This window comes from Taudactylus pleione, unplaced genomic scaffold (assembly GCF_031769625.1).
Source record: "Taudactylus pleione unplaced genomic scaffold, aTauple2 ptg001012l, whole genome shotgun sequence".
Taxonomy (NCBI): Eukaryota; Metazoa; Chordata; class Amphibia; order Anura; family Myobatrachidae; genus Taudactylus; species Taudactylus pleione.
The window spans coordinates 933,067-960,199 of NW_028285413.1; the positions used below are offsets into that span (position 1 = coordinate 933,067).

General features: G+C 46.1%; 1 protein-coding gene across 1 annotated transcript in view; it reads left to right on the plus strand.

Annotated features, from left to right (window-relative positions):
- The window catches only part of LOC148454303 (usherin-like), a gene marked incomplete at both ends in the record, with an annotated part of 948,215 nt that overhangs the window by 886,325 nt on the left and 34,757 nt on the right, over window positions 1-27,133 (plus strand). The window contains one exon of the mRNA XM_088461074.1: window positions 26,798-27,021. Coding sequence (XP_088317200.1) covers window positions 26,798-27,021 — 224 coding nt within the window. The remainder of the gene's footprint in view (window positions 1-26,797; window positions 27,022-27,133) is intronic.

Sequence of the window (27,133 nt, forward strand, 5' to 3'; positions counted from 1 at the left end):
GCAAATCCACCCCTAGTCTGATCCGGATGCGTCGATCGCTAGTAACGGTGCTTACACCTACTCCACGCCAGGTGCAGATGATGCCACTGAAAATGCCATGCACGGGTCATACGCTCAGCTCAGAATAGGCTGTGTCTCTGACTGCGCCCACAACACGCCAACGAGATACAAACGCCCTGCCGCCACCCAGCTTTCCCCCTGTAACACCCATTCAGCCATCAGTGAGAAATGGGTGAAATGCGTCTGACTGTGCTCGTGGCTGCTCTCTGTTGCGGATGTCGGCATCTGCGCAGTTTGCTAGAAAAAATCAAGACGCGGCTGCATTTGTACTTCATGTAATAATAACGCCGACATAGATGCGTCTGCAGAGCGAGCCTCACCCTGGTACATAACCAGAAGTCAGGACAATGGGCCTAGTTTAATATTTAACGTACAGATACATCTCCGATGGTTACAGATCCGCGCGTGCCTGAGCCGCATTGCACATGCGCAGATCTGTTTGTGCGCTGTCGCTCACAGTGCCCCAAGAGCCGCAGCACAATCAAAATGATGCAGCCATTTGGGGGCGGCAACGGGCAGCGTTCCAGAAAACAGGGCACGTCGGACACGTTTTCTGGGCGTGCCAAAGCCAGTGGCTGCATCCTCAGACGCAGCTTTACTGGTCCCGGAAGCGCGATTTCATCTGAGAGTTACTCAGATGACCACGGTCGCACAGCTTGATCCAATGCATTGTCTTCAGACGCAGCCAGAAGTGAGCGTATTTTTATACGAGACGCCTCCTGTGGCTTTTGCACATTTGAGCACATCGCTGCGAATAAAGGGCCTGATTCATTACGGATCGTTATTGCAATTACGCACGCAGTCTCACTGCAAAAATATGCTAATGTTTGCAATCGCAATACCATACGCAGCCTAAAATAAGGACGCCCCCTGTACCTTACACACATCCGTAATCCTTCGCAAGACTGCAAAACCATCGGTAACATCGGTACCATCGCAGCCTCACGCACACTTGCATAACGTCTGACCTTACTCAGTGCACGCAGTGAAAGCCCAAGCTGCTTATGGCATCACAGTGGCTAATTTATGCACGCCCCTGTAACGGCGTTCAAACGCACTGGCACGCCTGTGTTTCGCTGTCCCTCCCCCCCCCCCCGTCACACCCACAAATGGTCACTTCCTGTCAATCACACTGAGATGGATCTGCGCAGATTGCAGCGAAGTCTTTGCGCTCGCCCACTGCGATGCATGCGCCGAACACAGCAATCGGCCGGCTGCGTGCGTAATCGCAGTTGCGATCGGTTATGAATCAGGCCCAAAGACTGCGTATTGCACAGTATTTGAGTGCCTGGTATTGACTTTAGAGGGATCTACCGGTGAGGACAGCTGGACACGTTCTATTTCTGCCCCAGTTATCTTTATGACATATGTACAACGATCTGGAACAAGGACAGCTAAAGAAAAAAAAAAACCTCTTTGCTTTTATTATCCTATTTATCCCAATGCCTACATTGTAAAACCTGCTGTTCCCACATCAGCAATACCTGCAGAACAAGCCTTCCAGCCAACGTGTGTAAAGTGGTCTATATTAGACATTGGCTTAATATTCTGCAAAGCTTATGTGCAGGCTAGAGAGCTTATGCAGTTTAATTCTAATGCTCGCTGTAAACCATTGGTTTTACAGATTTATTGAATTAGTAGTTCATCAGCCAGCTGTGTGTATGCATTCCTCCGCTCCTGCCATGCACATTAAATAATTGTTGGCAGGATTTCATGAAAACAGATTTCTTTTTTTTTTTTTCTTTTTTTTTTTGCTGTTGCAATATATTTTCTCCTGGAATCTCCTGAGGATTTGAGGTTTGACAATATAACATTGTATTTTGGGGACATTCGTGGTCTTAGCGAGACAATATCATTGGTTGCACCCTGGCTGTTGCTGGAGGGCTCAAGTCATTTGTGATATTAAATGGCTGATAGATACTGAGTAAGGTGCAAAGTGTTACTTATAGAGCACATGATCGGCGATATGCAGAGCGACAATCAGGGGTGAGTTTTGTGCTGCAATTGCAGCACGTGTGCCCCTTTTCTACTAGGTCCATGCCACAGACAACAAGTTACAACCCATTTGCATCCCTGTTATAAACCTTTTCCTTTACACGCAAACACCGCATTTGTTATTAGACATATAGGGGCGTATGTATCAAAGCTTGATGTGAGATAAAATTGTGAGATATATATCACCAACCAATCAGCTTCTAACTTACATTTTGCAGGCTGTGTTTAAGAAATGATAGTTTGGAGCTGATTGGTTGGTGATATATATTTCACAATTTTATCTCACATCAAGCTTTGATACATAGGCCCCTTAATCTTCGGAAATCTCCCAGATACAACAAGAACAGTTCCCCATCTTTCCTACACAGAAAAAACAAACAATCAAAAATCACTTTCCTACACTTTCAATAGTATATTCCATAGCGAGCACCAATCGGTGCCAGCGGAGCGTTCGCATACCAACCACAAGCATCATCATCATCTGGTAGTTGCGATTACCCATGATCACCCTCAGCTGATACAGCTTTCCTATGTCCTGTGTCTGTACTAGGCTTCCCTCAGGACAACCCCTGCTCCGCTCATCCAAGACTAAGCCGCTGGAGACAAGCTGAATGGCGAAAATCTGCAGGTTTGCATTTTAGTGTTCTGGGTGTGCACAGAGGGATTTTACACTATGTCAACGGGCACAGTGCTCACCCGGCTTCAGCCCCTGAATCAATATATGTCCGAGGTTAAGGTATATTCACCTGCAACAAAAGGGAGCCGAGCAGTGACTATTTTAGTGAAACAGTCACAGAAATGTTGCATCACCGGAGCTGTCCGTGGTGCTGAAACAGCAAAACAGCATCTGAAACTGAGCCAATCAGTGCTTTATGCCCTGTTGCTTAGCAGCAGCCTAAACAGGGGAGGGTTTCAGGGACTGAGCAGAGTCATGTCTGAGGCAGACAGAGTGAGAGACAGCCTCCAACGAACCCATGAAGATGCCCTGATACAGATACAGTAACCAGAAAGGAGCCAGGAGAGGCATATCTATCAAGAATTAAAACAACCATATAAATATCATCAAATGATTTCCAATTGATGGTGGCAAACATAGGACAGCCACCATCACATGGTAAATGCACTACCATTGAAAAAAAACTTTGATTGTTAGTCACCATCGGATTCCAATGTTCATCCCTACACTGAACCAGCAGGCGGACTCCGGCCACCACTCCTCCACTGTGAAGTGCTCCCTCTCCAGTATGATGTTCCTGCTCAGCCACACTCGGGTTAAATACAGGGTACATTGTGCAAAGAGGGCATTACTTATCTCCATGTTTGGCAGCCGAGGAGAAGTGCACATGGAGGCTGCAGAAATATGCACAGGTGCCCCAGCCACAGGGACATGCTGCTTGATAATGCTTATGGTAGCTGCAATACAAATATCCCATGCATGATCCTACTGCCCTTCCCAGCATATCCCAGGGGCTGGGCCCCAGCCAGCAGCTGTGGGGGTGAAATTTAGGATGCTGTGGTGAAATGCAGGGGAAATAGTGACAAGTAGGAGGCTGTTGTGAGATGCAGAGGGCTGTAATGTGATGCAGAGGACTGTGATGAGATGCAGGGGGCTGTGGTGAGATGCAGGGGGCTGTGGTGAGATGCAGGGGGCTGTGGTGAGATGCAGGAGGCCGTGGTGAGATGCAGGGGGCTGTGGTGAGATGCAGGAGGCCGTGGTGAGATGCAGGGGAAATAGTGAGTAGTAGGAGGCTGTTGTGAGATGCAGAGGGCTTTAATGTGATGCAGAGGACTGTGGTGAGATGCAGGGGGCTGTGGTGAGATACAAGGGGCTGTGGTGAAATGCAGTGGGCTGTGGTGAGATGCAGGAGGCTGTGGTGAGATGCAAGGGACTGTGGTGTGATGCATAGTGCTGTGGTGAGATGTAGGGGGCTGTGGTGAAATGCAGGGGGCTGTGGTGAGATGCAGGGGGCTGTGGTGAGATGCAGGAGGCTGTGGTGAGATGCAGGGGACTGTGGTGTGATGCATAGTGCTGTGGTGAGATGTAGGGGGCTGTGGTGAGATGCAGGGGGCTGCGGTGAGATGCAGGGTGTTGGGGTAAGATGCAGGAGGCTGTGGAGAGATGCAGGGGGCTGTGGAGAGATGCAGGGGGCTGCGGTGAGATGCAAGGGGTTGGGGTGAGATGCAGGGGGCTGCGGTGAGATGCAGGGGGCTGTGGAGAGATGCAGGGGGCTGTGGAGAGATGCAGGGGGTTGGGGTGAGATGCAGGGGGCTGCGGTGAGATGCAGGGGGCTGCGGTGAGATGCAGGGGGCTGTGGAGAGATGCAGGGGGCTGTGGAGAGATGCAGGGGGTTGGGGTGAGATGCAGGGGGCTATGGCGAGATGAAATGGTCAGTCAGTAGTATGACAGAATAACACTGAATTGCAAAGTTCCTCTAAGATCTGTATTGGTTTACTGCTTTACAATACTTTAACACCTGATTAGCTTACTTAACTTAAGTTACAAATAAATAAAGACACGGACACCAGAGCTTGGCTAAAAAAGGTCACAGCTTTTTATTTATAAATTAAATTCAATCAACCTAACCAGGGTGGCCAAGAGACGCTGCAACTCAGTTCTAGCTTTCACCTTGCTCAATACTCGGAGGACGACTAAACGACCCCCCTTCAAGACGTACTAACGATGCAAGAGTCTCACTTCCCTCCTGGGCCAATCCGAGGTGCTTTCGCACTAAAACAGCACCCGGGTCCCCCCGCAAAGAGAAGGACAAATTTGCCAGGGGCAATGAGGGACAGTGCCCCCACAAAGTTGTCTTACGCCACCTAAAGCCACTGAGTTGCAGCGAACTCCCGCCAAAGCCAGGCCCTAAGGAAAGACTGGCCCGCCACCCAAAAACTACACCAAAAATGAGAATAAATCCTTCACAAACAAACTGGTCCCCACAGCATTCAAATGCACACCATCATGACGAAGGAACTTCCCAATATCACCAACCAAAAAGCCATGACTCACCAAAATTCCTCCAATTTTTTCCACATGCTTGGCAATTGCAACATTCGCTTTCTTACGTGCTCTCTCCAAAGCACCATACTTGCGCACTCCCCTCCATGTCAAACGAGGCATCATTTCAGACCATACAATCCGAATATTGGGCCACTGCAAACGTATCTCGTCCATCACTTCACGAATCCTGACAATCAGCTCCACACCTTTCAACTGGCCCACATCATTGCCACCAACATGTAAAACCAATATATTCGGAACTCCCCACTTAGCCACTGATGAAACTATCAGTGCCAACACAGATGCCACACGCAAGCCCCTTACACCAATCCAACGCACTCTAAACCTGCGAGGCCACAAAACCTGTTTTTGGGACAACACATATTTTTCCGCCCAAAAAATATATGAGTGACCAAGAAGCCACACCTGCCCCTCTTCTTCCGTCAATGCTGTGGAAAAAGAGAGAACCTAACCGTGAGAACCGCACCAAACCCAATTCCAAACGGACACAACTTTAGTAACACATAGCAACTGACTAGCAGGGATGCAGAACTGGGGAAAACAGGAACCCGAGTGAAGAAGAAAAACCAAAAAACCTGCCCGTGAACCAAATGGGTCAAATCATGGCTAACGGGAGGAAAAATTAAAAATCCCTTCACACCCCCAATTGCTCAACGCTAACCGTTGACCAATTGGCGGGTAAGCAACGTTTTCGGGTTAACGCAGGGTGCGCCCCTATACCTTATCGCATCGCACGTACTTTTTATATGCAGCTGACTTCCAGCGCCCCACCTTCTGAATGTCCTGCACAGACGCCCCTGAGAGGGCCGCACAAGTAGCAGCGCCAATACGAAAAGAATGCGTGCCATACTCTGACGGATTCAAACCCAATTCTAACAAACATTTCTTAAAAACCGCTGCAAATTGAAACTTGGTCAGAGGAGTGCCATCCGCATGAATTAGCCACTGCGCACCCCCACTAGGACGTAACCCCATAAACCTGGCAGCTAACTGAACTGGACAGATGTCTAAATCCCTATTCTTATGCAGAGTAACCCATTTCCCCCTGCCTGTTTGATCTGTTTTGGAGAAACGCAGCTTGCAAAGTATCGCTGAGTCACGAAAAACAATGTCTTTTAACAAAAGACCAGAAACTGTGGAAGTTTTATTGGTAGACACTACCTCGCTAACCCGAAACGCCCCAAAAAATGCTACCGCAAAAGCAAGCCTAAAAAGAAAAGTTTCATACAAATCAACCGCTATCCTTCCCATTGAAGTCAACAAGCCGGACAAAAGCTGCAAATCGACTGGCCGGCGAGAGTCTGAACGAGCTGGCGACCCCTTAGCCCAACCCCTCAAAGCCTTCACTAACACGAAAGCCTTGGTGGGGTCATGCAAACCTTTTAATTTACAGAAAAAGGAGATACCAGCAAGCGCGGAACCTATAAACGCTCTAGATCTGCCCTGCTGATAACGAAACCAAACAAAAGATGAAATCAACTGTTCCGGAGACTTACCCTCCACGTCTGGGAGAGCACAATGCGTGCACCAATCCCGCCAAGCGGCTGAGTAAGCCCGGAAAGTCGATGGAGCAAGCGACTTTAACGCCAAACCTTCTAAGCCGGCCTGATAATCTGCCACACAAACGAGGGGCAGACCAAACCAACGTTAGAAGCCGACGGCACCAGCGCCCGGAAGCGATCAAATTGAAATCGGGACAGCGCGTCTGCAATGTCATTACACACCCCTGGCACATGCTTTGCCCTGAATCTAATATTAAACTCCAAGCAGCGCAAAACTAAATGTCTGAGCAAACGTAAAACAAAATGCGAAGACGAACGCTGATTGTTGATGGCATGAACCACACCCAAATTGTCGCACCAAAATACTACATGACAATTGCTCAGTCGCACGGACCAAAGTTCAACTGATACGACAATTGGAAAAAGTTCCAGCAGCAACAAGTTATCCGTCAAACCCTCTTCACGCCAAGCTATCGGCCATGGAGCCGCGCACCATTCCCCATTGAAAAAGGCCCCAAAACCAGATGATCCGGCCGCATCCGTAAAAAGTTGCAACGAACTGTTCGCTAATGGAGGCGAAGGCCAGATGCGTTCACCATTAAAGTGTATCAAAAATCTATTCCACATGCGAAGATCCTCCTTTATCTCCGCGGACAGGCGAATGTAGTGATGCGGCCGAACCACGCCAGCTGTTGCCCTCTCCAATATTCTACAAAAGACCCTACCCACAGGAATAATACGGCAAGCAAAATTTAAAGAGCCGAGGAGAGACTGAACTCTACGTAACCTTACTGAATCCTCTGCCAAGCAGACCTCAATAAGACCACGCAGCTTCTCAACCTTATCCATGGGAAGTCTACAACAGCCCTCTATCGTATCTATCTCAATTCCCAAATAAGATAAACAAACAGACGGACCCTCTGTCTTCTCGTTCGCAACGGGAACACCTAAAACTCTAAATAAGGACTGCGCAGAAAAAAGGAGGTCAGCACAAACGTCACTTCTTCCTGGACCCATAAAGAGAAAATCATCTAAATAGTGTGCTATGCCCGTTTGTCCGGTCCCGGCATGGAGACACCACTGAAGAAAGGAGCTGAATTTCTCAAAATAGGCACAGGAAACCGCGCAGCCCATAGGTAAACACTTATCTACAAAATAGCCCGAATCTAACCTAAAACCCAGAAATCTCATGGCCTCAGGATGCATTGGTAATAAACGAAAAGCTGATTCTATATCTAATTTAGCCAACAAAGCGCCATGTCCAAAACTACGAACTAAATTCAAGGTATCGTCAAATGATTGGTAAACGACCCTACGACAATTCTCTGGTATGGCATCATTAACAGAACCTCCCTGCGGGTATGAAAGATGCTGAATCAACCGAAACTTGCCCGGCACTTTTTTAGGAACTACGCCAACCGGAGAAATACAGAGATTATGCAAGGGAGGACAAGGAAAAGGACCCTCCATCCTCCCCAGCAAAACCTCCGCACACACCTTAACCCTCAATTCCCCTGGAAAATCCCTGGCAGAGCGCAAATTCTGGGATGCCCTAACAATCAACTGCCTGTCAATGGGTAAACGAAAACCTACTGAAAAACCTTTGTAAAGAAAAAGTGCATCCTCTCTACATGGGTATAAATGTAACCATCTAATAAGAGAATCTAAAGGACTGGAGAACAAGCCTTAACTAGCACTCTTGGGGCCCTCAGCACGGTCCTGGGAAATACCTCCTGCCCCACGTCGACAGTCCTTGGCCGGATGCTCACCTCCGCAGAGACGACAGGAGTGGCGAAAACGACACCCCGACCCCCTAGTACATTTGGAGTCGTTGTAGGCAAAGCATTTTCCTCTCCCCACTCCTGCCGACCCCTGTCTGTTGGCAGCATAGCTTTTCCGAGGAGGCGCACCGTCCAACGGAGGCCGACGCTGTTGAGAGACCTCTAACCAGACTTCAACATCCTTAACCCCGAAAGGAATAACTAAAGAACCGTCATGTTTTTTCCTAAATTGTGAATCATATTCACGCCATGCCAAGTTACGAGACCTGACGAACATGTCGAGCACTAAAAATAGATACCTGAGAATGTTAACGTGCTCCTGCGCCCTGGTCTCCAAATAACATGTCGCAAATATGAGCATGCCTTTCAACCACGTATTAAAGTTGCAAAAAGCATCTTCTCCTATGCCTCCCGATTTTTAGCCTGCACCAAGCCCTTCCTCATGTCATCAGTGAGTGAAAACAGGTCTACAAATTTCCCTTTGCGAATTTTGCCTTTTACACTTTTTCGCAAGCCTCGTAGCACCGCAGTATTCGCGCAATGCACTGTATCTGCCCCTGCTTCCTGCGCTTTTGCCCCTGACTCATCAGATCTCCTAGACTCGCCGCCTGACTTTTTCGCCAGCCGCCGCGCAACCAGTCTAGCAATTTTACGGGGGCGAGCGGGGGAACCAGAAGAGTGGGATGAAGAAGAAGAAGAGTCAGAAGAAGACAAAGGAGTTTCATACTCACCAGAACCAGATGGAAGCGGACCCGCTTCAGCAGACTTCTCCCTTGACGGCGCCACAGCTTCAGATACCGGTGCCGAATCTTCCTGTCCCGAAGCAGGCAATGAAAGAACTGCGGACGCCTCACCACTTGGACCATCAGATACTTCAAGGCCTGGAACTAAGGAAGACGTGTGAGCCACCGCAGAAACGGACCCGGAAACCCCCGGGGTGGGAAGGGACAGGGTGACCGGCTTAGGAGGCGGAATGGCTGGCGCCCGCGGAGGAGGCGACAAACTGGGCGGGGGAAAAACAGAGGAAGTTTGGCCGGAGTGTGAGCTGAACGAGGAAACTGGGGGCAAAGGCAGAGCCGCACCCGCTGCAGGTGGGTAAACTTGCCAAGCTGGCAGGTACGGGTACTGAAACTGCGCATGCTGAAAAGCAGGAGGATATGCCGAAGGAGGGGTCGCGAAATGGGGAGAATAAAAGTGGGCAGGAGGAACAGCAACAGAAGATGACAAAATCGGAGGAGCTACGCCTGAGCTCCAAGAAGTCTGACCCCAAGAAGGGCCAGCCACAGAAAGAGGAGGTGGCACATTAAAGGATGGTGCCTGGTTGCCAGCTGGGGTGTACCATGGGGGTTGAATCGAAACCGGCACCATGTGCCCAAATGATACTCCAGCGAATGGAGTTGCGGGCAAAGTTGGGGAGCTTAACCGCTGCACTGAACCCCCCGAAAAATGTGAAAAGGTGCCGGGGAAATAGGGAGACCCCGCACCTAAAATGGCCGCCTGAGGCAAGATGGCCGCCGGGCCCGCCGCATGGGCCAGGCCGGCTGGGCCGCTGGTAAGCAGAGCGGTGGAGGTCACAGCCGCGGTGTATATACCCCCACCGGACCCCGCATAAGGCCAGGACGGGGCTGAGGTCAGGTGACCCTTGCTGACTGCATGGGGCAGACCAGCTGAGAACGCCGCGTGCACTTCCGCGACGCTGCCGAGAGCCCCCGCAGAAGCCGCGGACAAAGCCGGTATGGTAGGGGACCCCAGCGGCGCCAGAGGAGACGTGCTGCCGACCGGAGTGAGGGTGCATGGAAGGGGACGTCCGTGCGCGTCACGCGCCGGAGAAGCAGGGGCCGTGATGCTGCAAGGAGAGCTGGCGCCGGGGCGTGGTGGGGATGCAGCCGGGCCAGATACTGACGCGCCTGGGCAAATCGTGCAGGAAGATGAGGGAGCGGGCCCAGCAGCCGCTGGGGAGCCGACGGTAAGCGGGGCAGAGCCGCTCGGGGAAGACATAAATATCTGGGAAGGGGAGGATGGGGGAGATATTCGGGCTGGCACAGCGCGCAGGGGACAAGCAAATTCAGCAAGCCTGCGGGGAGGGGGGGCATCGCGACGAGGACGAGACATGGTGATAGAGACAGTTGGTGTAAATGGATAGGAATAAATATGCAAGTGATACTTAGCCTTTCCGAAATTCCACTGCAAAAGAGGCTGAGCTGCCCTCTAACCCTTCCTTATATATCCTCCATTTAACTCCTCCTATCCCTCTGCCTATAGGATGATCTGGCCACCTGACACAAACCCTTCACTCAGCCAACCAGGCTGTCATACACAAAAACACCTTGCAGAAACCATCAATCTTATCTATCCTCAATCCTATACAGATTTCGTCTACCATTATTACTGCATGTACTGCTACTGTGTCTCCTATATCTGATATTTAGGAGTTATTGGTGCCTTTTTGCTGTATCTTACTGACCATTCTCAAGCTACAAAAAGCAGTGATTTGCAGCATTTTACATTAGGAGGCGTGGCCATGATGACGCAGTTTACAGCCAAACGCTTCATCGTTTCTGGATGCTGGAGGATTGTCTTCTCTCCCAGGACCCAGGGAATCTCCCCTAAAATTCAGGAATTTCCTAGACATTTTGGAAAAATGGAATAGTCCAAAATGGTAGAGAGGGGGAATTTTGGGGGCACAACACACATTGAAGACCCATTTTTTTGCGTAATCTGTGCAGAGTAGATGTTTCCGACCGGCATGTTAGAGCCATAGGCGCTGCCTCACCCAAAAGGATTGTCGTCTTCATGGCAGTCACTATGTTATGGGCTCCCCGCTATTCCAGGCCCAACCTATTGCGTTTTTAAACCACAACGCGGCATGCGCTGACAGATGCAACTGGAAGTTGGCACCGGGCAATATATAATATAACTGCGCCTGCAAATTTCTATGTTAGAATTATATCGCAACAAAAAAGAAAAAAACCTGATATTTTGCCGTTCACTTTTGCATGTAAGAAATTATTGTCGGGTCCTGAACTTATTTTGTTTTTGTTGTGGTTGAGCGAAAATTCCCCTCTGATGTTGGAGATCAAAAGTCAAGTGCTAGAGTACATGTGATAAATTAGGGGGGGTCAGAGGCTGCGCAGTGCGGTTTTGCACAATCGTCTGCCTCGGCATTTGGAGCTCATTGAGGCTGAAGTGATGCACTGTGGGAATTAGGACCAAACTCTGCTCTCCAACATCTGCTCTCCCTAAGTGAGTTAGTGCATGTCAGACATCTTTATGTCAGAATATCGCCGTGATGGATGCAGTCTTCACAAAATGCTGCATAAAAATCTGCTGCGCCGCTCTGGCTATTAAGTGAAATTACTATTTAAATTAATGGCGCTGTCACAGTTTATCTGTGCAAAGAATGAACGCTGATTAGGGTATTAAGTAATTAGCAATTTATCACACTGTAACAAGGTTGATAATAATTAAAAAAGTAATGGTTTACTAAAGAAACTAGAAAGGGAGTCACTTTGTGTTTTGCGACTGAATTCTTGGCTGAAATTTCCGATTCTGTCAGAGATAGAGGTTTATGTGAAGGGCTGAGTCTCTTATTTGTTCCCCAGCTACCAGGGTTCATTATCAGAATTTCAGTTTGCTTGTCAGGCGTCCCTTAGAGCTATCAGAATAGTGTTTATGAGTTTTTGAATTAGGTCACTGTTTGCATGTGATGTATTGCTTGATATATGCCATAAGTGTAATCAAATCTAGGAATAACAAATCTTATACGCCGAGGTGGGTTGTCGGAATGCATCCCGCCTAGAGAATTGCGCTCTGTGATGTAGAGTAACGCTTGCAGAAAAATAATACACACTGTACGTTTGGGGCGACTAATCTGCATATATAACAACTAACATGTACACAAAGACTTAGGGCCTGATTCAGACCCGCTCGCAAGCGGGTAGATGGTGACCCAGTGCGCACGCGCGGCGTGAGAAATCACTCGCTCCGGGGCTCGCAACAAAACGGGGCGGCTGTCGATGTTGATCGACAGCTCGCCCCGATTTGTAGGCAGGGAGGGAAGGTGGCTGAACAAACGGAGGCGTTCCCAAAGGAACACCTGCCGTTTGTGGGCGGCCCTAGTGACATCACTCCTGATGTCAGTAGTGGACTTCCTGCTGTATTACTTCCTGCTGTATTAGTCCACTCGGGCTTGCGAGACCTGAGACCCTACCACAGGGTCTCCTCGCAAGCCTAATGGTCACGATAATCGCGACCATCTCTTGCCCGCTCGCACTAGCTGTGGATGGGCACCCACAGCTTTGCGAGCGGATAGGAAAAAAAATGTAAATTCCTTCCCGCCCTGATTCAGAGCGTGCTCTCGCAAATAGCGAGCGCCTCGGAATCAGGCCCTGGGAGTCCAATTTTGAGTTGGACGCAAATATGTATTGCGCATTCGCACAAGATAAAACTGCACGCGATGTGTCTACGCAGATTTGCTCGCAAAGGACAGACGCTGTTGCTTAAAACTGGAGAGGCGGGATTAGGGGTAGACATCGGAAGCCGATGGTTAGCAACCATTGATTTTTTCCGATCCGATGGAAGTATTTTTTCCATCAAATAATGGGAATTCGATGCTTGCCAACCATCGGATGCAGCTTTCCATGGCCCATCCAATGGCTGGCTGTTTTGTTCAGCTGCGGACACCCGAAAGGGGTGTCCACAGTAGAGCTAAAACATGGGTAGGCAGCAGGAGAATAGATGTACAGAAGTGCACATGCGCACGGCATCTATCCACAGTGTAGGCGGAGCCTGGGGGCAGCCCGCATCTCGGAGAGTGCTGGACAACCCCCCACAGTGATGTAGAAGTGTGAGTCACGAGGCCCCGCCCCCTTTCTCACCGGTTCCACCCCATTTCTGGGCACAAGTATAACCATCATGATGGTTATAATATTGAATTGTCGCGATGCAATGGCTAGTCGATGCCGGGCTTCCGATGTCCATCCCTGGGTGGGACGGGGAAGAAATGGGTGGTCTACTGGAGGCCAAGTACAGTGTCGTTATGTTTACATAGTTGCAGACGCACAGAGACATAAGTACGCCTGTCAACAGCCCTATAAATTGCGGGTGCCTGAAGGCAGAAATACACGATAGCGAGAAGGACGATCGCCAGCACTAGCCGCTTCTGATTGGCGCTTTCTCTACCGATTATTTATACATTATATTATTCTGTGTAGGGATTCTAATTATTTTTCTTTGCTGCTTTTAATTCTTTGTGATAAGGAATATTATACCTGCTGTATTATAGACGCTTTTTATTTATTATTTATTTATTAAAATCAAATGGAACATTAAATGCATTTTTCACTAACAAAACCACTGCTAGTAACATTGGCCCTCATTCAGAGCCGCACGTTAACAACAGTACGCTCGTTGCATTCCGATGTTGACTAACCGCGCATGCGTCGGTGTTACACTGCGCATGTGCGTACGGCAGATTGCGAGTTTTTTTTCTCTCGTTCCTAAAATAGCGTACAGGAAGTGACATGTCAAATGTGATTGACAGAACAGGGCGTTTTTGGGTCTTGACGGGGGTGGAGATGAAAAAACGCAGGCGTGGCGAGGCGTTTTTGGGGCGTACATACATTAGCAGTTTCGAACGTCAAATGTGTTCGGACCGTCTCATACGTCACTGGAACATCCGCTTTCCCTTCAAAATGCTCGCACAGCTTAGGGTCAGGATTACTCGACCACATTGGCGATGGCCTTCTCCTCCGTCCCAGGACTCAACGATGGTGCTGCGATTAATCGCGGCTGGTCAGTAAAGTAATTAGTGTTGGATTGAAAACCGGCTTGGTATGTGTTTGGAAAGCAGTTTATTGGGATAGCACAAAAGCGTACGCAGGTGGAAATCAGAGCTGCTAATGTCATGATTACACAATCAATTAGCGTACATTTTTGGTGTTTTATTTTGGCCACAATTTGTTGGTTATGGCCTATTGTAACAATAATGTCATCATGTTTTAATTAGCTCCCCTTTTTTTTGGTTTACTGTGGAATTTGCATCGCTATGTGATTTTTTAAACGTTCCTTAAAGAGGCCTTTTTTTTTTTTTAAGAGGGTCAGTTTTTGCCTTTAGGGCCAGGATTAAATGTAACCCATTTGTACAATAATGTCACAATACAATCTCAGTTTTTGGTTTTAAATTTATTGTTTAAACACAAACAAATTGGCCTAATATTTTGTTGGCTTTTTTTTGTGGCAAAGATATTTGTTAAAAAAAAAAAAAAAGCCATAACTGGTAACATAAACGTAAATACCAAAATTAAAAACATTTCACAAGAAAGGAGAGGGAAGTTTTGACCAGAAAGGAATATGAGCCAAGCACAGAAGGAGTGTGGGAAAAGTCGCCATTGCTGTCACCGTTTTCTCGCCCGTTTGGCTGGGTGAGGGTGGGCGCCAGACCGGGTCCGGGATGCCATCGGGCTGGCCTGTCCAGAGGCAGATGTTGTGGCCTCTGGACTAGGCACAGGGCTAGGCACATTTGGAGGATTGGCTGATGTTGTGCCAGAGGTGGAGGATCCGGATGTTCCGGCAGGAAGGGAGGTCGGCTCCACCATGTGCTGGCGAACGAGCTGCTCCAGGGCATCGGCGATGCGGATGTTGGCCCTGGTATTTTCCGCCAGGGCCTGAGCAATGGTCACGTTGGCCGCAGCATTTTGCTCCAGGGCCTCAGCCACCCGTATCAGACTGGCGTCCATCCTCTGCAGAATCTCCGTATGGAAATCCGATTTAAAATTGAGTTCTGTGAGGAGGCCCACTGCCTGCGAGGGGGCACGCCCTGGACTGGCTTCTGCAGGGTCCTCAGCCGGATGTACTGGTTCCTCCCCTGCAGAGCCAGCAGAAATTCTGCGGCCAAGGCTCCCCTCTGGAGCAGACTCATCCGCCTCTGTCTCTGTTAGGAAAAATGCGAAAAGACTCACATTAGAATCTACATATTGGCACAATAGCATTTCAGAGTTGGTGACATCACAAGACTTACCTTGGCCAACATGAGGAGCCGCAAAGTCTGGCATGTCCGTATCCATGTTGGACACGCCAAACACCTCCACAGCCTGCACACACCCCTGTGCCAGCTCTTCTAAGTGTGTCAACTCCAATGACACAGGGGTGGGACCCCCACCTGTCCCCCTTGCATGCCTAGCCCTGTCGGCAAGTTTTTGCTTGAGACGATATTTGAAGTCTGCCCATCTGTGGAATGAAATTGGAACCATTATCCTTTTTTTTACAATGGGGTTTGTTTATAGGATGGGAAAGTGTTTACTTACCGCCGTTTGACATCCCGGGCTAGACGAACATAATCACCCACCCTATTGACAGCAACGGCGACCTCCTCCCACATTCTCCACTTCTGGCTTTGGCTCATATTCCTGGCTGCCTGGGGCAGGATGTCAACGCACTTCTGGATCAAAACCTCCATCTCCTTGCTTGTGAAATGTGGCTGCCTTTTTTTTTTGGCAGCTTTGGCGGGTTGACTGGGGCCAGCAGTCTCTTCCATGTCATCCTCCTCACCTATTTGGGTAAATATGCAGATTTAGCCACTTCACAACTTGCACAATATTATGTTTTAAAAGAATCATTGAGACAAAATGCATGAAGGCCTTACCGCCGGATTTTTGGCCATTGTTTCCCTGGTCTGAAGCCATGTCTCTGCTTCCAGAATGAAATCAACCAGAAATTAAATGTGATTTCGTGACGTATTTATACATGCGTCCTTAGTTTGCGGCCGCATCATTGATTGTGCGTCCCTATGATTCATCCTTAATTTGTGCGGGAAAATAAACACTATTTATGGCTTGGTGTGTGTGGAGTCGAGGTTGCGTTGTTGGATTGGTGGCGGTTAAGTTGTTTGGATTTGGTTGTTTGCGGTTGGAGGATTTGGCAGAGTTGGGTTTTTTTTGGTTTTGCTACAGTTGTTTTGGTTTTCCGTTCGCATTTTTTTGCTTTTTTTCCCCATCCTTTCCTTTCCTGATTTGGTAAGTTTTATGCAGTCTAATTTGTGGCCAATTGGTGTCTACTTCTGGTTTTTGGTTATCTATTTTGTTTTTTACACTAATTTCATCTTTTTTAGTTTGTTTTGGCTTTCGGACCCAAAGACCTTTTTGAGGGAAATCTTATATATTCGAGTTGGGTAAGTCCATTTTTTTTCTTGCATTTGCGAACTAATTAACGCATTTTTGACTGTTGGTGTAGTGACTTGCATTTGCGAACTAATTAACGCATTTTTGACTGTTGGTGTAGTGACTTGCATTTGCGAACTAATTAACGCATTTTTCGAGGCTTATTCATCATGTAAACCAGTTTTGCTTTTCCCTTTTCCATTTTTGGGCTCCATTTGAACCCTATTTGACGTACGGTGTGCAATGTCGTTTTCATCGATGGCCAAATGTGTGTTTCGCCTATTTTATGTGTTGGCTTGCAACAATTTGACAAACAAAAATTCACCCTCTAAATTTTTGATGTCTCATTTTTGGCTTTTTTACAGTTTATACGTATCATGACAATACCCCGGCATGTAAGCAGCTATGGATGGTATCAGAAAGCTAAGTTGTTTTATGTTACTTTTGGGGTGGCTCAAAAGCCTTACATTGTAAACTTTGAATTTCAGGTAGATCTGGGGCGAATTGTTCTGGCCCTGCTCCCGGAAGACGACCAACCTCAAACTCGTCCCAGGCGTAGGCATCGTAGGCATGCAAGGCCCCAGATATTTCGAACACGTGTCACCCTTTTTGGAATGCCCGATGATGAGGTTTTAAGACGCTACCGTCTACCTCCCAAAATCATCATAGACACTCTCTCATTAATAGAAAGTGATCTTGAGCGGCAAATTGACAGTCCAACAGCAATACCACCACTGACGCAATTTATGGCGGTGTTACATTTCTGTGCCTCAGGATCGTTTCAAACAACGGTGGGAATAGTGGCGGGCATCTCCCAATCCTCCTTTTCCCGGATCCTGAGGGCAGTGATGGAGGCACTTTTCAAGCACCTCCATCATTTTATTAAAATGCCTTTGGATATGGGTGCCCTTAGTGTGGCCAAGGCCAATTTTTACCAAATAGCTGGCTTCCAACACATCATAGGGGTTGTGGATGGTACTCACATACCACTTCAGCCTCCAGCACGGCTGGAGGCAATATTTCGAAACCGTAAACACTATCACTCCCTGAATGTAATGGTGGTATGTGATGCCTCCCTCCAGATCCTGTCCCTGAATGCTAAATTACCCGGAAGTGCTCATGACTCCTTCGTCATCCGGCAATCAGGGATATGGCAGAAATTAACCAACCTACAAGCTGGTGATGCGTGGCTTCTGGGTAAGTGGAGACCTTTAGTACATAACAATGTTAAGCTTGATACACAGTGTTCCTGATGTGGTCTATTTTTTTTCACAGGAGACAGTGGATACCCTTGCATGTCCTGGCTGCTCACTCCTTATTTGGCTCCCACACCAGGGCCACAAAGTGCGTATAATTCCGCACTTACAGCCACCAGGCAAGTGGTGGAGCGCTGTATCGGCCTTTTAAAAGGCCGATTCAGATGCCTCCACCGCTCTGGTGGCGAGCTCATGTATGTGCCGGATATGGTGTCTAAAATTGTGGTCCTGTGTGGGATATTTCACAACATTGCCATAAGGAGTGGTGTCCCAATGCAGCCAGAGGATGCCTTACCTGAGGATGGCCCCCCCGAGGTTGGTCGAAGGTCAGTATGTGGGGGGCCATACGCGATGATGTGGTGGCCAGATTTTTTAGGTAAGTTTGAACAAAACTACAGTGTTTATACCTAATGTGTTTGTGTTTGTTTGCGAACATCTAATTTTGTTTTTTTTTTCTCACCATCTTCTGTTTGTTCACATAATCTTTGGCACTCCAACGCTCACTACTTCCTGCTACCCTTACCAAACCTGGATCTGGTCCTTTTGGGCATATATTCTGGAACCCATATCGCAACGCCATGTTTGTGGAATCATGTTGGCATGGTCCTTCGTCAACCAGTTCTTGATTTTTGGTTTTTATTTAATTATTTCTTGGTATGTGTTGTATTTGAATTTATCACTGTGTTCTTTTTTTGGGAGTGACCACTTTGTTTTCTCTGTTATGTTGTGAATAAATGTTTGGAGAGTGAAATGGTCTTCCTTTTTTGGGACGTTAACAGCAAGTGTAACCAGGTTAACACAAGTTACATTTGACTAAGGGGTAAACCAGTACTGACGCCAGTTGAGCTAAACTGAAATATGTTTTCAGCTTCCCAACCCACACCAAAAGGAAGCCTGGCCCAACCTTGGGATTTGTAAGATTGGCCTAAGCAGCTTGCGCACCAACTAGGAACCTGTAAAATGTAGAAATATGTAATTGACACTACACCCAAAAAGGGAAATGACATTGTTACTGTTATGTGTTTCTTGGGTCTGTTTGACATACAAAGACAAAACACAATCTAACTTTTAAAAAAGGGAAATCCTTGCAGGAACAGTCTACTTATGTCAGGCTAAACTATCTTGGTTTTGGATTTTAAAAATGAGCCACAACGTATATTTGTCTGAATAAATTTATTTAGAAAAGATAACAAAAATAAAAAAACTACTGCCGAAGGAGGCCAGACAGCCGGTCGAGGGCCACCAGAATGCCGATGACATTTTGCCGCATCTTCCCCACACAATCCGCCACCTCTTGCCGACGCCTCTGTTCCTCTGTGGGTGAGAAAAGTGTGTGGGTTAATACAACAATAGGGAATCCACATTAAAAACAAAAAAACACAACCAAATCACTCCTAAACCGAAAAACAAAAAAAAAAGGGGGGGGCTGGCAAAAATACAAGGCCTATGTACAAATTCCCACAGGTGTGATATGTGTATGTTGAAATCACCAGGAAGAGGTAAAGGCAAACCTTCAAAATCACCAAAAGTCAAGCCACAAAAACACGAAGAAAGGCACGACACATGATTACATACAAACTGTTTGTGCTTTAAAAAAAAAAAAACATACCGGGAGCCAAAACGGGAGCTCCGGAAATGCCTCCATGATCCTCCTCGGAGGATCCGTCATTCCCCAAAGAATGGGGAGGAGTTATGATGGACTCCGGGGAGGGGGTAATTGGAAGAGGGGTGGGTGGAGGAGAGGGGGAAGTGGGACGGAGGGGAAGGAGGCCCGACATTTCCGGGAGAGGGTCTGGGAAGGATGGGGAGGAGTGGGGAATAGGGGAAAGATTTGGGGTGGAGTGTTGGCTGGGGGTTGGGGATAGTGGCCGGGAACGCCGTCTGGACGGACGGTGACGGCGGAGTCTTGGCTGTCCCCCTAAAATATGACAAAGAAATTGCGGTTAGTTTATGGACAAATCCGGGCAACAAAACTAAAAAAAAAAAAAAAAAAAAAAAATAAGCCAAATAGCAGTAGAATGAATAAATCAGAAATAGAGGGAAAACATGCACACGCAGATATGAGTACAAATAATAAAGAGGACAGACAGGAAAACATGCACACGCAGATATGAGTACAAATAATAAAGAGGACAGACAGGAAAACATGCACACGCAGATATGAGTACAAATAATAAAGAGGACAGACAGGAAAACATGCACACGCAGATATGAGTACAAATAATAAATAGGACAGACAGGAAAACATGCACACGCAGATATGAGTACAAATAATAAAGAGGACAGACAGGAAAACATGCACACGCAGATATGAGTACAAATAATAAATAGGACAGACAGGAAAACATGCACACGCAGATATGAGTACAAATAATAAAGAGGACAGACAGGAAAACATGCACACGCAGATATGAGTACAAATAATAAAGAGGACAGACAGGAAAACATGCACACGCAGATATGAGTACAAATAATAAAGAGGACAGACAGGAAAACATGCACACGCAGTTTGCCCCACAAACACAAACATTAAAACCACAATACATAACACTTACTTTCCAGGATATGCATGCGAAAGCATGCCAGCAAGCGGGGCGTTCGCCGTTGCAGGTCGGACCACCTGCGCTCTAGCTGCCCGATGTTGCGGCGTGAGCCGAAGGACCGCAGGCGGGACCGTGCCTCCGCATACGCGGAGCGCTTCTGCCGGTTGGTCATGGGTTGAGGTTGGCTGGTGATCCGGCGATCCATGACCTCCGTAAGCACCAGCAGCTCGCGCCTGGTGAATGCGGAGGCTCTCATGATGGCAATGGTGTTTTTCGTAAAAATCATTTTTGATAAAGTGTGTAAAAAATTTCTGATTGGCTAATGTATTTTGGAAATTAACAGGAGCAATTTTATTGGTTAGTGTATGAGTCATGTGTTCGACAGGGCCAGAAATCTCTGGAGAGTTATGATAGGCTTGATGCAGTGACATGCGTAAGCTAATTTAAATAAAGAAATGAACCCAGGGAAGTATGCGGGGATCCACAGCAATAGAACAATTGTTTAATTGTGGTTCACATGTTTTTTGAACAATAAAAGCGAATGTTTCATCCGTACGTATTCTGCGGGTAAACACAAACACGGACAAGAGTAAAGTTTCTTGCATTGTGTTGAAAAAAACAAACAATTAAGCTAATTGATACATTGATTGGCATGATACGATTGAGGGAGGTAGGCAGAATAAAGGAGCAGGTAATCGACATCTGACAAGGCCACTTCCGGTTTATACTTGTGCGTGCGTTCCCTTCAAGCCATTTCGGGGATGTACGCTCGCTATTTCGCACGCTCGTTAGCTAGAGGAGGGGTCGTCAGAGTTTAGGGAGGAATTTTAGATGCGAACAAAAATACGAGCGAGCCATTGAATTTAAATATTTTTGTACGTACGCCTAACGTACGTGCGCCCGCTTGCGAGTGGGTCTGAATCAGGGCCCTTGTCCTCATGCCTATGACCCTGTTGGGTGTCAGTGTATCTGAGGAAAACATGTCACATACACTAACGGTGCACTGCTAAATACCCGTTATAGTGCGTCTATCACAGCGCACACGTGTAAATATGCTTTATCTTCGGAAGGTTGCTCTGCATAGCTCAGCTTCAGGCCCTTTGTCACACTGACAAATAATATTGGTTCTGCAGTTATGGTGCTCAGTAAGTGTGACATTACCTAAAAAGGAGGATGTGCAGAAAAAGCGCTAACTGCGTCCCAACGGAAATATTGGGGCGGGACCTATATGACAAGGGTACGGTCTTATTGACAGAGCCTAGACATGACATTTACAAAAAATAAGATCAAAATGTGACAATAATAAATGGCTGCCAGCTGTAATAAACAACTGCCCATGAAACATTATAGATGTAGGGCACTGTTATAGATGTAGGGCACTGTTATAGATGTAGGGCACTGTTATAGATGTAGGGCACTGTTATAGATGTAGAGCACTGTTATAGATGTAGGACACTGTTATAGATGTAGGGCACTGTTATAGATGTAGGGCACTGTTATAGATGTAGGGCACTGTTATAGATGTAGAGCACTGTTATAGATGTAGGACACTGTTATAGATGTAGGACACTGTTATAGATGTAGGGCACTGTTATAGATGTAGGACCCTGTTATAGATGTAGGGCACTGTTATAGATGTAGGACACTGTTATAGATGTAGGACACTGTTATAGATGTAGAGCACTGTTATAGATGTAGGACATTGTTATAGATGTAGGACACTGTTATAGATGTAGGACCCTGTTATAGATGTAGGACCCTGTTATAGATGTAGGACACTGTTATAGATGTAGAGCACTGTTATAGATGTAGGACATTGTTATAGATGTAGAGCACTGTTATAGATGTAGGGTACTGTTATAGATGTAGGGCACTGTTATAGATGTAGAGCACTGTTATAGATGTAGGACATTGTTATAGATGTAGAGCACTGTTATAGATGTAGGGCACTGTTATAGATGTAGGACACTATTATAGATGTAGGGCACTGTTATAGATGTAGGGTACTGTTATAGATGTAGGGCACTGTTATAGATGTAGGACACTGTTATAGATGTAGGGCACTGTTATAGATGTAGGACACTGTTATAGATGTAGAGCACTGTTATAGATGTAGGACACTGTTATAGATGTAGGACACTGTTATAGATGTAGGACACTGTTATAGATGTAGAGCACTGTTATAGATGTAGGACACTGTTATAGATGTAGGACTCTGTTATAGATGTAGGACAGTGTTATAGATGTAGGACAGTGTTATAGATGTAGGGCACTGTTATAGATGTAGGGCACTGTTATAGATGTAGAGCACTGTTATAGATGTAGGACACTGTTATAGATGTAGGACACTGTTATAGATGTAGGACAGTGTTATAGATGTAGGGCACTGTTATAGATGTAGGACACTGTTATAGATGTAGGACACTGTTATAGATGTAGGACAGTGTTATAGATGTAGAGCACTGTTATAGATGTAGGACACTGTTATAGATGTAGGTCACTGTTATAGATGTAGGACAGTGTTATAGATGTAGGACAGTGTTATAGATGTAGGACACTGTTATAGATGTAGGGCACTGTTATAGATGTAGAGCACTGTTATAGATGTAGGGCACTGTTATAGATGTAGGGCACTGTTATAGATGTAGGGCACTGTTATAGATGTAGGACAGTGTTATAGATGTAGAGCACTGTTATAGATGTAGGGCACTGTTATAGATGTAGGGCACTGTTATAGATGTAGAACAGTGTTATAGATGTAGAGCACTGTTATAGATGTAGGACAGTGTTATAGATGTAGGACAGTGTTATAGATGTAGGACACTGTTATAGATGTAGGGCACTGTTATAGATGTAGAGCACTGTTATAGATGTAGAGCACTGTTATAGATGTAGGACACTGTTATAGATGTAGGACAGTGTTATAGATGTAGGGCACTGTTATAGATGTAGGACACTGTTATAGATGTAGGACACTGTTATAGATGTAGGACAGTGTTATAGATGTAGGACAGTGTTATAGATGTAGAGCACTGTTATAGATGTAGGACACTGTTATAGATGTAGGACACTGTTATAGATGTAGGACAGTGTTATAGATGTAGGACACTGTTATAGATGTAGGACACTGTTATAGATGTAGGACAGTGTTATAGATGTAGGGCACTGTTATAGATGTAGGACACTGTTATAGATGTAGGACACTGTTATAGATGTAGGACACTGTTATAGATGTAGGACAGTGTTATAGATGTAGGACACTGTTATAGATGTAGGACACTGTTATAGATGTAGGACAGTGTTATAGATGTAGAGCACTGTTATAGATGTAGGGCACTGTTATAGATGTAGGGCACTGTTATAGATGTAGAACAGTGTTATAGATGTAGAGCACTGTTATAGATGTAGGACAGTGTTATAGATGTAGGACACTGTTATAGATGTAGGACACTGTTATAGATGTAGGGCACTGTTATAGATGTAGAGCACTGTTATAGATGTAGAGCACTGTTATAGATGTAGGACACTGTTATAGATGTAGGACAGTGTTATAGATGTAGGACACTGTTATAGATGTAGGACAGTGTTATAGATGTAGGACACTGTTATAGATGTAGGACACTGTTATAGATGTAGGACAGTGTTATAGATGTAGGGCACTGTTATAGATGTAGAGCACTGTTATAGATGTAGGACACTGTTATAGATGTAGGACAGTGTTATAGATGTAGGGCACTGTTATAGATGTAGAGCACTGTTATAGATGTAGAGCACTGTTATAGATGTAGAGCACTGTTATAGATGTAGAGCACTGTTATAGATGTAGAGCACTGTTATAGATGTAGGACACTGTTATAGATGTAGGACAGTGTTATAGATGTAGGGCACTGTTATAGATGTAGGACACTGTTATAGATGTAGGACACTGTTATAGATGTAGGACAGTGTTATAGATGTAGGACAGTGTTATAGATGTAGAGCACTGTTATAGATGTAGGACACTGTTATAGATGTAGGACACTGTTATAGATGTAGGACAGTGTTATAGATGTAGGACACTGTTATAGATGTAGGACACTGTTATAGATGTAGGACAGTGTTATAGATGTAGGGCACTGTTATAGATGTAGGACACTGTTATAGATGTAGGACACTGTTATAGATGTAGGACACTGTTATAGATGTAGGACAGTGTTATAGATGTAGGACACTGTTATAGATGTAGGACACTGTTATAGATGTAGGACAGTGTTATAGATGTAGAGCACTGTTATAGATGTAGGGCACTGTTATAGATGTAGGGCACTGTTATAGATGTAGAACAGTGTTATAGATGTAGAGCACTGTTATAGATGTAGGACAGTGTTATAGATGTAGGACAGTGTTATAGATGTAGGACACTGTTATAGATGTAGGGCACTGTTATAGATGTAGAGCACTGTTATAGATGTAGAGCACTGTTATAGATGTAGGACACTGTTATAGATGTAGGACAGTGTTATAGATGTAGGGCACTGTTATAGATGTAGGACACTGTTATAGATGTAGGACACTGTTATAGATGTAGGACAGTGTTATAGATGTAGGACAGTGTTATAGATGTAGAGCACTGTTATAGATGTAGGACACTGTTATAGATGTAGGACACTGTTATAGATGTAGGACAGTGTTATAGATGTAGGACACTGTTATAGATGTAGGACACTGTTATAGATGTAGGACAGTGTTATAGATGTAGGGCACTGTTATAGATGTAGGACACTGTTATAGATGTAGGACACTGTTATAGATGTAGGACAGTGTTATAGATGTAGGACACTGTTATAGATGTAGGACACTGTTATAGATGTAGGACAGTGTTATAGATGTAGGGCACTGTTATAGATGTAGGACACTGTTATAGATGTAGGACAGTGTTATAGATGTAGGACACTGTTATAGATGTAGGACACTGTTATAGATGTAGGACATTGTTATAGATGTAGGGCACTGTTATAGATGTAGAGCACTGTTATAGATGTAGGGCACTGTTATAGATGTAGAGCACTGTTATAGATGTAGGACAGTGTTATAGATGTAGGGTACTGTTATAGATGTAGGACACTGTTATAGATGTAGGACACTGTTATAGATGTAGGACAGTGTTATAGATGTAGGGCACTGTTATAGATGTAGAGCACTGTTATAGATGTAGGACACTGTTATAGATGTAGGACACTGTTATAGATGTAGGGCACTGTTATAGATGTAGAGCACTGTTATAGATGTAGAGCACTGTTATAGATGTAGGACACTGTTATAGATGTAGGACATTGTTATAGATGTAGGGACCACTGGAGTAATTTATAAGAAGAAAACAGTCCTCCAGCCGCTCATATGCAACTTTGGAAATGCCCGGATTGCCACCAGTGTGCATGGACTTGCCCATTTAGCTCAGGGAAAGGCGAGAGTTTAGCTTGCTATGGAAGTGTGGCGTAGGCTGACCAGTATAGGGGCAGTGCAGATTGACCGGTACAGAATGCAAATTTAAATAAAGGCTAAATCTGGCTGTATTTTAGTAGATAAATAAACAAGTTGAACATTTTCCACGCATCTTGGTACACTTTCACTTTACAGGCGAAGCTCCATCACACATCAGCCTGTACAGTGGCGGTTCTAGGGACTGGCAAGCAGAGCGCGGCCACAGTTCCCATCCCCCATCTAATTAGACGGCCTGTCTGCTCTTGCCCGCCGAGGCGCAGCCATCTAAACCATCAATCCAGAGGCACCATGATGACCACCGCCCCCCTCCCTCTCAGTCCCTACCACTGTCTCCCAGAATGCCTGTGCAGCGCACTGCGTGATGTCATTGTGGCCACGCCTGGCATTCTGTGTGGCATAATGTACTATAAAGGGCATTACAGTGTGGCATAATGTACTATAAAGGGCATTACAGTGTGGCATAATGTACTATAAAGGGCATTACAGTGTGGCATAATGTACTGTAAAGGGCATTACAGTGTGGCATAATCATGTAAAGAGCAATATAGTGTGGCATAATGTATAAGGGGCATTACTGTGTGTGGCATAATGTACTATAAAGGGCATTACAGTGTGGCATAATGTATTTCTATGGGGGATGCGATGCCGCCAAATTTACCAACATCTGGATTGTGATGCATATGGGCCCCCACAGCTAACGCCATCTGAAGCCTATGGGCTACACATCGCATAATTAGCCAATGGCAGTTGTGCATGTGCAGTCAGCGGGATTGCGCATATTGCAATGTGATCATGGGCGGTGATGTCATACCCAGAGCGCATTGCAATAGCGATCATTAATAAATGGGGGCCTAAAGGAGTCGGGGGTATACCTGGGAGGTAAACTGGGAAGAAGGTAGAAATAAATGTGTAGAATAAGGAATAACAAATGTAGGACAATAAGACACATTGTAACCGGCGGCTCCTGTCTTGTTGCTGTCATCTGTCGCTGTCTCTCCCAGGGTTCTCCTGCTGTGGCAGCGACTACGTGAATCTGTCAGAATCTACATGCTGCTCGGGATCTAATGGACAATTTAAAGCACATCTGAAGTTAAGTAATGGGAAGCCATTACAATGCTGTGAGACGGAGCTGATTGCGGCAGGAGAAGGATGCTGTAACGGAATTGGGTATAATCCAGTGACTCGTGTTTGTTCTGACAAGCCATGGACAGAAAGCCTGACCACGGTAATTACCGCCAGACCGTCGCTTCTTCCCTCCGAGAATACAGAACATTTTATCTCACTGGTGTCAGCGGCTCTCTTTGTACCTTAATGTAAAATGTGACCGGGTTCTGCAG